We start from the raw sequence: 13,239 nt of genomic DNA, 5'->3' as shown, positions 1-13,239 counted from the left end.
AATGATACGTTTGCCAATCGCAACCCATATTCTTATGTAAGGACGGATGAAATGTAAACAACTAGCCAGAGGCGGCCAGTAATGAAGTTCATGTACCATTTTGCATAGATTTCTCAAGTGGATATGTTTTTATACTACTTCCACTTTTACTCGAACATATTTTTAGGCAGGCCAACTTACTTTGTACACTTGGGTGCTCGAAAGTAGAAAGTAGTTTTGTGATAACTGTACATCACTTTTTGCGAATGAATTCGCCTCTAGCCTGTACTGAAATGTTGCCTGGTTTTGTAGCACTTTTGGCATGCTGTACCAAATTATTTGTCCTCTATTTCATTTGATTTTTGGGAGTCACTGCGGCGCCATTAATCTTTGTCCAGTTGCTTTCTAAAATTTTTATTTTTCCAGCCGACACATTCAATCTCTACTTCCAATCTATCATCTACTGTTTCCAAGACGCAATTTCGGCGCTGCGCGAATTCTCGTGCTGCGCCTTTCCGGACACGAGCATGGAGGCCATCAGACTCATCAGGCAATGCGCGGATTACGTGTCGAAAAGACCTGACGTAAGTGATAAGCTGTATACGTTGACCTCATCAAGTACGAAATGGAGCCGTTGGAAAATAAAGTGTGCCTAATCTATTAAATAGTACCTTTCCAAGGTAGGTAGGTAGCAAGCGTTGGTACACTTGGTGAAAGTAAAATTGACACCGTCAATTGCAAGTAGAAGTAGTAACTCCAAAACAAGTCAAAATCAAAGTATAAAGGTATGGAAAGTATTTGAGTAAGCAGTGTAAGCAGGCAAAACCTACTGGAGCTCTCTAAATAAGTAGAATCTCTTCGTTACTGACCACTGACCACCTTTGATTAGAACCTGTATACTCTTGCAACCAAGAAGGCTTTACCGACCTTTCTGATGTAAACGTAATTGCAATTGTGATGGAAGATGCAAAAGCAGTGTTTTTACGCGTCATCCGGGTCTGACTCGAAAATGAATGAATGATAGGCACGAAATCTCTGATATCGTCCCTTTACAAACGGCACAGTCAGTCGATCATCTCCAATTTATTGGCTCCACAAACATGTAGCCTTTTATTGGATTGATCAATCCTCTTTTGATGGCACCATGACATGTTTTTCGCAGCTTTTCGAGAAATACTTTGGCGAGGACACAACGAACCTGTCCGGTTCGGGCCAGCCGGAAGGCGACAACGTCTGGGTCCGAGGCTGGTTCCCGATACTCTTCGAACTCTCCATCATCATAAGCCGATGCAAACTGGACGTTAGAACCAGGTAGAATTTTTACCGAAAACCGACGCTATCCATCGATATATATGTATCTGTTTCTCAGGGGCCTCACTGTTATGTTTGAGATCATGAAGACTCACGGCGATTCTTTCAAGTCCGACTGGTGGAACGATCTGTTCCAGATCATATTCAGGTAACCCGCGTTTGTGATTTGGCAGAAAGTCGTGACCTCTTTGATATTCGCTCGTCGAACTGAACTTGGTATTTATTTATTTGAGATATCCTTGGGTAATTTATACATCGTTGATTTGTGGCAGGGTTGTAACCAAGTCACATGGTTCCGAGTCACGAGTCAATCATACTTTTGTGGTTTTGACTCGAGTCGAGTCGAGTCATTTTCAATTCATCACAGACTCGAGTCCGAGTCCAAGTCACCGTTTAAAGGGTCAAGTCCGAGTCATGGTGTTATGACTCGAGTCGAGTCCAAGTCACAGTATTGAAGTCATGTTCAACTCATGTTTTCAATCCTGCTTGGGTAATATCGAATTCCTTGTTTGCGAAACATGCTCATTTTGTCCCTATCAGAGTCTTGCCACGTGTTTATTTAGGCAGATAACGGACAGGTCCTGGCCTCATTTACCGATGCTAAAGATAACTTTACTAATCTTAGAACTTAAAATCAAATATCTCTCTTGTCAGTCTGATACATCACCAATACAAGCATTCAGTTTTTATTATGAACACATCGACGATAGTTCACGAATAGCTGATAGAGAACCAACGAATTCACGTCTACATACTATCTGATAGAGAACCAACAAATTCACGTCTACATTAGGGTGGAGTGAAAAAAAGAAAATTTTGAATTTCAAAAAGTGCCTCTGATATTTGGCCCCAAATCAAAAATGAATAACTTCTATCATAATTTCAGGTTCTTACGCCCTCTAGTGGCCGAGCTTATTCACCAAACGAGTCGAAAATAGCTAATTTTGCCATATCCTGATAACCGCTTATGCTAGAAAGCCAGTTTTGGGTTTAAAATCTGTGGAAGCAACATGTTTCTATCTCACTTCCATAGAACTTTGTCCTGAAAATGTACAGAAAAAAAGTTACAAGCAAATTGTCGATTTTTAGACCGCCATTAAAAGTGTTGGATGGTTGTACCAAATTTGCAATGCCGATTAGCATGTTACTGTTTGTTGCATTGCTGCTTTAACAACGAAATCTTGTTTGAAGGTCTTATCAGTTGATTTTTATATCAACCAAGTATAATTTGGATAGTAGAGAGCATGATTGAACTTTCTTCATAGTTGCAAAGGAGCTACATGACCATTGGATTTGGTGCAATGTATTTTCCATAAATGAGTTCCTATTGCGCGAAAAGTCAATAAACTGATGTTGAAATTTAGTCAACTAACTCGGTATCACTTACAGGTGCTGCTGCTGCAACTTGTGTATTGCAAGATGTTGGAATAATCAACTAAAAAAGTGATTCGTTTGTGGTAGATCACAGCAAATTACGAGGAGAGAGAGAAAGGTGCAGAAAAGAAAAACAAAGAAGAGAAGCAGAAAACTTAAATCTTGTGTATGGACTCTACTTCGATGGAAGAAAAGATGACACTTTGAATATGGTTGAGGCACCCACTGGAAAATGCTCTATGACAACAGACCTGGAGGAACATATTGTTTTAGTAGGATAACCAGGTGAGTATTACCTCTGTCACTTGTCACCTCCCAATGGAAAAGGTCGTATTTTGGCAAGAAATATATCGGTTTATTTCCAACACCGACCTCTGCAAAATCCCAGCTGTTGTGAGATCAGACAGTACAGCTTCAATGACAGGGAGATTCAAAGGCTGCATTCGTGCAATGGAAGAAATTTTACAAAGACCACTTCAATGGGCTATCTGCTTGCTTCATGATAATGAGCTGCCATTCTACATATCCTCCTTGAAAGTTGTAATTTATAATATTGTATTGCGTGTTTGAATTACGCATTGCTGTGAAAACATATCTTAATGGCAGCTCATTACCATGAAGCAAGCAGATAGCCCATTGTAGTGGTCTTTGTAGAAGTTCATTGCACGAATGCAGCCTTTGAATCTCCCTGTCATTGAAGCTGTACTGTCTGATCCCACGACAGCTGGGTTTTTGCAGAGTTTGGTGTTGGAAATAAACTGATACATTTCTTGGCAAAACACGACCTTTTCCATTGGGAGGTGACAAGTGACCGAGGTAATACTGACCTGGTTCTCCTACTAAAACAATGTTTCTCCAGCTCTGTTGTCATAGAGCATTCTCCAGTTGGTGCCTCAACCATATTCAAAGTGTCATCTTTTCTTCCATCGAAGTAGAGTCCATACACAAGATTTAAGTTTTCTGCTTCTCTTCTTTGTATTTCTTTTCTGCACCTTTCTCTCTCTCCTCGTAATTTGCCGTGATCTACCACAAACGAATCACTTTTTTAGTAGATTATTCCAACATCTTGCAATACACAAGTTGCAGCAGCAGCTCCTGTAAGGTCCAATACATTATACCGTTCACAAACTCTTGCCAAGTTGATCCCCAACACATGGTTTTGGTTTGATGGTTGAGCACCTCCCATAAAAGTTGAATCATTACCAGAAGATGTTGATTAAGATTGCATTGACTCTGAATCACTTTGATTAAAGCTGAATTGGCCAATAGAAGTGCTGGCACCTGCATTAGAATCACCGGTTGTTGGATTGAGCTTGACTGCCTTCGAAATCTTTCATCAGCTGATGAAAGAGGCACAGCGTCAACCAAACATTTTCCCTTGCGCTCTGCTTTCTGATCTTCAAATCTTTCGGTGCCATCCTTAAGCCACATTGGAGTGCAATTTTATATCTCTGTTTGCTATCGCAGCAGAAGATGCCAAAAAGCCTATCAATATCTTGCAAGAACGTAGTTTCCATTTCTTTATAAGAATTTGATGTTCTAGATTTCTTGTGATACCGAGTTGTTTAAATTTCAACATCAGTTGATTGACTTTTCGCGCAATAGGAAACTCATTTATGGAAAATATATTGCACCAAATCCAATGGTCATGTAGCTCCTTTGCAACTATGAAGAAAGTTCAATCATGCTCTCTACTATCCAAATTATACTAGGTTGATATAAAAATCAACTGATAAGACCTTCAAACAAGATTTCGTTGTTAAAGCAGCAATGTAACAAACAGTAACATGCTAATCGGCATTGCAAATTTGATACAACCATCCAACACTTTTAATGGCGGTCTAAAAATCGACAATTTGCTTGTAACTTTTTTTCTGTACATTTTCAGGACAAAGTTCTATGGAAGTGAGATAGAAACATGTTGCTTCCACAGATTTTAAACCCAAAACTGGCTTTCTAGCATAAGCGGTTATCAGGATATGGCAAAATTAGCTATTTTCGACTCGTTTGGTGAATAAGCTCGGCCACTAGAGGGCGTAAGAACCTGAAATTATGATAGAAGTTATTCATTTTTGATTTGGGGCCAAATATCAGAGGCACTTTTTGAAATTCAAAATTTTCTTTTTTTCACTCCACCCTAGTCTACATACTATCTGATAGAGAACCAACAAATTCACGTCAAGATATTAGTTGATAGAGAATCAATAGATGCATGTTTATGTAGGGGTATTTACAACAGGCCAGCATGCTGTAAAAGCGTGCATGCAACTATGTGCATTGTGCAGTGACAACAGAACAGATACCCTTTGATTATACTAAAGGTTTTCCCAATTGCATTACAGACTACATCGCAGATACAGCATTGGAGAAATAATTGTACAATGGGGCTGTTCAAAAACATTTTTTCAAATTTTCCGGCTACTTCTTAAAATTGCTAGATTGCCTAAAAAATCAAATTTGGCTCAATTCCAACGAGTAGAAAGCAATGCTATGAAAGAAAATTTTAGACTAATTACAAATAGAGATTTTCGAATTTTACCGGCTATCTCATGATATTGTTACATTGTGTAAGAATATGATTCCTAGCAAATTTGACTCAATTCCAACTAGAAAAAGTGAAGTTATTAGAGTAGAATGTTTTGGATGTGAAAAATAGTCGGCTTACTACTATATAATTATATTATATGAAATAATTTCTCACTAAAATACTCCATTTATTTTCAAATCCAAAATATTCTCCTCTCACATCATTGATTCCACCTTTTTCAAATTAAGCCAGATTCAGTGTTCCTTTTATGCAACATCACAATTTTATCAAGTAACCACCCAGTAAAATAAAAAAGAAGTTATTTTAGAACAGCCATATTGTACAAACATCACACAACATTAGCCATTCATTATTACTCACGTGCACAATGCACATACCTAACAAAACGTCAAATGGACGAGGGGCATTGTGTGTTTTCACAGACAGCAGATCAAATTAATGAGTTACACCTCAAAAATACTAATCTAAATATGTTAAAGCGGCATGGCCGTAGAATGAATCCACATCTACTGAATACACGCTCCACTGGTGCACTAGATGCAGGAATTGACAAGCATTTTTGAAACACACTGAGGAGCATTTAATACTCATTCTTTCTAGTCGCCCAAAAATGCAAAGAATCATCGCCTTCAAATCTACACATGAGCTTATCAGTCTCTTCACCATCTCAGTCATTTCATTGGCTCTAATTGAACTTTGATTCAATTGTTTGCTTGTATAATTGAAAAGTCTTGAGTACTTTAATTGCGGAGGATCTATTACCTCTTCATCACGGGACGATTTTTTACAATGCATTGCTACTATATATCATTTTCTGTTGTTTTTACGGCGGCATATCTGATATCAGACAAGTGCAACGAAAGCAGTGGTGACAAATAGCGATGTCGGCAGAATTCGTCGGATGCGTTGATCTAGCCATTATGATTCTCAAATTTCTTCATCTTCAAGTCATATAAAATAAGCCGAGTCAATGACTTGGGTCGAGTCATGCGTTATGACTCGAGTACAAGTCGAGTCAATCCAAATATTGACTCGAGTCGAGTCGAGTCATTTTCCCATTTCAAGAAAATGACTCGAGTCAAGTCGAGTCATAAAAAAATCGTGACTCGAGTCATGACTCGAGTCATTACAACCCTGATTTGTGGTATATATAGCCTTGTGAAGATGCCAAGTATTTGAACTGTCTTCTATCTTAGTCCAGTATAGTCGATGAAAGCGAAAAGAATCTTGTAGTACAATAATCTGGTTTTTGACAACTTGTTAACGTACCGTATGGACCCATATACAATTTACTATATAATTGTGTAAGCGAAACTTTGGTCCTTGGTGTTGGTGTCATTGTCTGTATGGTAGACCAAGTTATTGGTCGATCGGCCCAAACTTTGGTCACGGCAAAGGGATGGTCATTGATTGCGAAACAGTCGGAATTTAGGTCAAACTTGTTTGAATTTGAAATTGAATCAAGATAAGTAAGTGTCGGGCATTAGCTGCGACTACCAATAAAACCACGAGTTAACATGAGAATTGGAATGACCTTGATGCAAATGGATTAGACACCAGAGACCGCACAAGTCGCTCATGTGTGTAGCTTTGATTGAATACCAGAGCGGGGGAGATTTGCCAAATCTCCATACTTTGTAGAATCACTGATGGGCATTGTGACTCGGCAAAATTAGGTTACTCGGAATATGTACCAAGCTCTGATACAGAGTTTCGGCAATTAGTAATCCACTCTTCTTCATATTTATGACCGAGTGCATGAATCTGCATTCAGAGACATTTAACGACAATGAACCTCTATTTCTAAAAGGGGCTTTACTACTTATAGTATATATATACTGGTATTTGTATCACGTGTTTTGCACATTTCCGTGTGTTGCGAGATTGCGAGATAATTGAATTTTGCCTCGTGCAGAATTTTCGATCAAATGAAAGTCCCCGAACTGCAATTGGAGAAGAGCGATTGGTTCGCCACCACGTGCAATCACGCCTTGTTCGCTGTCTGTGACGTTTTCACGCAATTCTACGAGACCCTGGCGCCCACGCTGCTGAACGATGTGTATGAGCAGCTGTTGTGGTGTGTGGGCAAAGGTGAGCACAATGATTTTATGACGATTACCTTCTGCCTCGAGGCATTATGACATCAAACTGTGTGAATGTTCTGAAAAATTCAAATATTCACCTTTTATGTATCCATAAAGAAAATATTACCAGTTCTAGATCGCAGTAAATATAAAATTTGATATTCTATCGATCCTACCTGTTTCATTACACTTTGTGACAACGCTGTGGATTGATCACGACTTCACAGAAATGTCATTTCGACTAACGCGCGTACCTTTGTGCCACAAGTTTTGGATGCTGTGATATGACCGATCTAGGTTTCAAGGCTTCTACGGTGCGAAACAATCCAAGCTTGCTGTGCCGACATTCGCTATTCTCGTGCTCTTAAAAATGAACTTTGATCCTAACGGAACTCGATTTAAAGTCCAAGTTTTCGAAAATTCAGTAATTCTAATCTAATTTCGAAAAAAAACTTTGTAGCTGTAATTCTAATTCTAATCTAATTTGGAAAAGCTGAGAATTTTGTAGTTGTCTGACTGAAGTAGATATCAAGTTCTGAAATGGACTCCAGAGAGTAGGTTCTCTCGTCTACATTTCTGGTCTTTAAGAACGGGTAAAATGTTGCTACAGAGATGTTAGTGTCGAGAGCTGACGGTAAAAAAATAGTGATGTCTCGCCCCGTCATCACTGTGTCTGTGCGTCTTCAGAAAACGAGCAGCTGGCCAGATCCGGGGTGAACTGTCTGGAAAACCTCGTCCTCTCGAACGGCACCAAGTTCAACAAGGACACGTGGAAGATGACTTGCGACACGTTCCAGACCATCTTCAAAATGGTGTCGGCCGACAAGCTGCTCACGTGGAAGCCGGGCCAGGACGGTGAGAAGACGGCTTTGCATTTGCCAAAAGCGCGTATCTCAGAGCTTATATTGCCTTGTTTAGAAGTGGCTGAACTGCAGACGTTGCACTTGCGTTGCATCTTGACCGCGGAGATGATCGAGTGTATCGACCGCGTTTTGTTCTATCCGACTTCGACCAAGAAAGATGATGAATATAACGTCCACATCGCGCAGGTATGCTCGCTGACGTGTGTTTATCTGAGAAAATCAAGTTCACCTGTTGTCTCTGACAAAGCGAAGCAGGGCAAAAGGCGTCTTTGTACCCTGCGAATTTTTAACCTGCTCCTCGTGACTAGTAGCGTCGTATATAGTCCCGGTACTTTGGCAGAAGTGGCGCTCAAGTCATCAAGAAATGAATCACTTGTTCCGTAGTGGGAGTACACTAAATCCACTCAGGTGCTTTAAAATAGTGAAGCACTCATTTCAATGATATCATTTGTTATTAACTCTGAGCTAGTCAATGTAGTCAGCGTTATTGCTCTCAAATAATATATTTTTACTCGATTACAAGTAATAGTTTCAACTTCCAAGAAAGTTTGATATTGCTTCAAGCGGTAGTGGAAAATGAAAGTGTTAAAATGCTAAAATATCCACCTTCGAAAAGTTGGTATTTTCTATTTTATTTTTTGGAGTAGGTGCTCGGAAAAACGGTTTCCGCGTCTACTTTCCGTTGAGTTGACCTTTTTTCGCATCATATGCAGAGTAAGCCGTCTTCAAGTGCATATTTTGGGCGTGTTAATTAAACATATCTCGCTGGATGTTCTAACATTTTTGCCCCCTTTTACCCCGCAGTCGCCCCCTTGTTTCTCAAAATCGCCCACCTATGGGGGGATATCGCCCACGTCGAGAACCACTGATCTAACTCATAATGAAAGCAGACATCCTACAACTACTTTCCACTTGATGCAGTGTCCAAGTCCAAATTAATTTTGCCTAATTAACTGAAGTAAAACTGACATCAGTGTGAAAACATAACCATCAAGGTTGTCCATAATTTGGAAAATCTCGAAAATGATGCGTATCCATCAGGGGTGTTCAAAAAGGACTTTTTTTCTCAAATTGTAATGGCTACTCGATAAAATTGTTAAATTGGTTAATTTAAGCCTACACACCAAATTTGGTTCAACTCCAACCAGTAGCCGCATTGCTACAGGAGAAGAAAGTTTCTATTTATTATATAAAAATACATAAATAAAAAATTTTCTGTTCACCCCATGAAAGAGTTACGTTGCCTACAGAAACGATGTTCACCAAATTTGGCTTAATTCCAAGCAGCGGAAGCGGAGTTATAGCCGTCTAAAAATTTGTATTTGAATAAAATAGTATTTACGGTGGGCACACTTATAATATATAATTTAAGAATTGGCTGTGAGCTTATTGCAGGTTCATTGACGTTTTTATCAATAATCTATAGAATGAGGCATGGGTACGCATCAATTCTGAGATTTTCCAAATTATGGACAACCCTAATAACGACCCGTGTAAGTCACACAGGTATGTAAAACCTACTCGAGTATAGGTACTTTGTCACTGACCACCTCCGATCAACACTCGTACAGATTCGAACACTCGAATTGTCATACCAAACCGTGTAGTCGTCACACGATCCCTAACTCCACTACATGTCCAGAACCCGTCTGCGGCGATAGAATCAGAACGTCGTCACGACCACGAGATGTTTGACAAGCTCAACGAAAACCACCTCTTCATGATGGTGCGATGCCTGCTGGTGACGCACGATTTCGCGAAACGTTTCAACGGCGACAACGAGCAGAGGACCATACTTTGGAAAGCCGGTATGCGCTTTGTTTCCAAAATGAAACTGTTCAGTGTTCACACACGATTCATTCCTGCTTCGTGTTGGGCAGGTTTCAAGGGCAAGTCGAAGCCGAATTTGGTGAGACAGGAGCGTACCAGCCTGGCTTGCACGTTGCGTATCTTGTTCCGTATGAAGGACAGGCAGGATAACGCCGAGAGAGTGGACGCGCTCCTCTACAGGTACGGGTCTCGCTCACAGACTTGGACGACCAGCTAACTCTTGTTGCCTAATGATGCTAGCATGAGCAAAATGTATTCGTAAAATATTTCAATTTATGGTTGTCCTGAAAAAGCAAGTGTGAAACTAGCCAAGGTACAGACCTTTGCCATTCTTATGCTTAAGAGAACGAACTCTAATTTTTGTTGTATATCCAACTCCAAATTTCATTATATTTTTAAGTTTTTACGAATTCTGTAATTCTAATTCGAATGCGCTTTGGACGAGCTGAAAATTTTCTGTGATAAGTGATGATTAAAGTGATGAATCTCTCTCTTTCTCCCATGTGACATTCCACTACTTGTTAAGTTTCAACAGCATTCATTATGCTAAGTCCGATCGCTATCGAGTGGCGGCTAGGCCGTATCGAGGCGTCTTGATGTCAGACAAGTTTTTCCTTCGTCCACGTCGGCGCTATTCTTTGCAGTGTCTGCCTGAACGCGCTCTCGTATTTCTCGTCACTCGCCACCGAGACGCATCGGGACGAATGGACGCCGGTACTGCTGTTGCTGCTCGTTAGGATTTTGAGGCTCGAGGACAAGCCGGTGGGTGCATTGTGTCTAGTCAAAATTTTTCAAGGGTAACAAATTTGTTTGTCTCTTATTCGTATCGAGATCAGGTCAAAAATAATTTTTATGACGTCCCTTTTTGAAACTGTTTACGTATTTCTAGTATTGGCGGTATTTCACCATTATTTAACAATTTCACTATTTGAAGAGCTTTCATGGAAGAACGGAACAATATACAATTGAATAGTATATTCATATTGAAATGAACCCAGATATTTTTGGTTGACACTTGTCAGGGGTAATCGTCAGCAACTAGTAGAGAATGGGAAAGAACATTGTATATCAACAATCGCATCACAAAATATGACGATGTTACCTGCATGACACTTCGAATGATTTCTTCTAAGAGTGTGTGTACTATATAAAAATAGTACATTGAGTTTGAGCTCTCTCTTCGCTCCGATTTTATTCGTGATCTTCACTCATCATTTTATTCTTCCAGTTCATAACCCTGACGCGGAAACTGCACACACCTCTCTGCGACCTTCTGCTGTTCGAAGTGAAGCCGGAAGTTCGCCTGCTGCTAAGGAGATATTTCCTACGGTGCAATGTTGCGTCTCTTCCCGTTGAGCAGTCCTAACACACCACGCGGGCAAAAGAACAACGGACGACCGTTTTACGGCGGCATTGATGTTTCCCGGAATGGAGCCGCCAATCGATTGCAATTATGGCGCGAGGCGCGGTGTGCTGTCTATCGCCCTCAGATCGGTTTTTCTGATATACAAGTTCTATATTCGACTTTATAGAGTAGTATAGCTTCACAGAAAATCATAGTCGTGTTTTGTTGGCACTCATGGGTCAGATTGTAGTGACTCGCTGCTTGGAAGCGTCTTTACACCTCAGCTAACTGCTTTGGATTTAGGTAGGGTTTCTAAACATTTTGAGGCGTGCGGTAGCTTACGGTATTGTCACGTCTTTAGTTTGTGACTTCACGTTATTGTGCCCACTACTTCTTGATCCTGGCTAGGCATATGGTGGCCAGTATGTGTACGGTACTGTAGATTACCGATTCTTTCTGGTTACTTGTCTTGAATAATATTTATGGCGAGAATAGTATCAGACGGGTATTTGCTGGTGTGCGCCCGATGCCATTAAAATTGACGTTGTTCGGTGCTAGCTGTTGCGAATAGTGATTCTTTGCGAGCGTTCTTTTTCTTAATCCGTGTCGCCGATTATTATGTTGATGCGTAGATCTCCTTCTGTGTTGTTAAAATGATGTTTCTACCCTTTATATATAATGTACGCAGACCACCGTCCCCATATCTATATATAATATACTGTCGCCCGACGTCAGACTAGACGATATATAAGTTGGTGGCGTCGCTTTACGACCTAGCGAATTCCTTTTATTGGTAGCGTAATGGATCTACTTTAAAAGCCTGTAATTTCGTGGCTCAATAAAGGCAATCTCCTGATTTGGTTGGTCTTGTGGTTAGCAAGTGTTGTCTTGTCCTCTCTGGGTGTAGTAGGTCAGAATAGATTTATTCAGGAAGCTGATATTAAATTAGATCGTATTCGGGAAGCAAATCTATTCTATATTTCACCGGGTTAGTGAGTCAGGTTGAACGTAAGGTATGCGTTGCAGAGATGGGCATGGATTTGGATTTGAAGAAAAAAATGATTTGATGATTTAGGCCGGATTTGTATTGGATGTAGATTAGATCTACGATTATTTTAAAGCTGGACTTGGATTTGGCCTTCGACGGACAAGAAATATTTATGGGACTTCTTGATCAATTCTAGCCATTACTGGATGTAAACACAAGACGAAATTAATTATGGATTTCAATAGATTAACTCCGCTCACCGCTGCTTTCTCTGGACTTCTGGTAAAGACGCCGTAAGAACAGCGATTTAGGGGAGAAGTCCAGATCAACCACCGACACTGCAAACGTGCTACTATTACGACTCGAACCGATCTCTTGCGTCAGTATAGTTGCTACGCCAACAGATGATAAACTGAAAATGTGTCGTGTTTTCTTTAAACGAGATAAGAAGATGATAAATCTGCTATAGGCCAAACAGCTGGAGTACATATTGTAGTGTAGGCCTATGTCTGAATCGCGTACTTATCGCGCCGTATTCTGGCTATCGATTATTACATCCCGTCGTAATTTACTTCGAGTATAACACGCCATGATTCAAGAGAATCGAAGTGATTAATTTGCTAAACCTACTTGCGTTAATGTCAGAAATATTTTCGTACGTCTTGAGTCCTATGGACCAAGTGGAAAGTGCGACGTAGACCAATTTCACTGAGCCGTGAGATTTGCTTGTGTCCACACCATATAGGACACCGTGGTTTGTTGCGTGCGTGTTTGTACCAAGTCACGGCATTCCGAGTCACAAAAGTCCTTCTCTGATTGTAACGTTTGACGCGACGAGTACGAGTACGAGTAATTCTACAGAAGGTCGCGTCCAAGTCCAAATCACAATTTTCAGTCACGAATCATCAATGGGTCAT

The 13,239-nt window shown here is 40.3% G+C and overlaps 1 protein-coding gene across 4 annotated transcripts in view; it reads left to right on the top strand.

The window, feature by feature from the left end:
* The window catches only part of LOC145446522 (brefeldin A-inhibited guanine nucleotide-exchange protein 1-like), a 36,516-nt gene extending 24,326 nt beyond the window's left edge, over positions 1-12,190 (top strand). For 3 of the 4 annotated variants that reach the window (XM_080324847.1, XM_080324849.1, XM_080324851.1), the window contains 9 exons: positions 406-563; positions 1,142-1,290; positions 1,349-1,438; positions 7,128-7,303; positions 7,984-8,345; positions 9,802-9,967; positions 10,040-10,169; positions 10,634-10,751; positions 11,218-12,190. In XM_080324847.1, the coding sequence (XP_080180973.1) occupies positions 406-563; positions 1,142-1,290; positions 1,349-1,438; positions 7,128-7,303; positions 7,984-8,345; positions 9,802-9,967; positions 10,040-10,169; positions 10,634-10,751; positions 11,218-11,355 (1,487 nt within the window). In that variant the 3' untranslated portion in view covers positions 11,356-12,190. The remainder of the gene's footprint in view (positions 1-405; positions 564-1,141; positions 1,291-1,348; positions 1,439-7,127; positions 7,304-7,983; positions 8,346-9,801; positions 9,968-10,039; positions 10,170-10,633; positions 10,752-11,217) is intronic. The other variant, XM_080324850.1, reaches the window with a different exon arrangement.
* Positions 12,191-13,239: the final 1,049 nt, after the last annotated feature.

The sequence above is a fragment of the Botryllus schlosseri genome, chromosome 9 (genome assembly GCF_051294905.1).
Source record: "Botryllus schlosseri isolate E-star chromosome 9, Bs_hap1, whole genome shotgun sequence".
In the NCBI taxonomy this organism is placed as follows: Eukaryota; Metazoa; Chordata; class Ascidiacea; order Stolidobranchia; family Styelidae; genus Botryllus; species Botryllus schlosseri.
The sequence above is the reverse complement of the archived record's forward strand: the minus strand, read 5'-3'. Positions and strand labels throughout refer to the sequence as shown.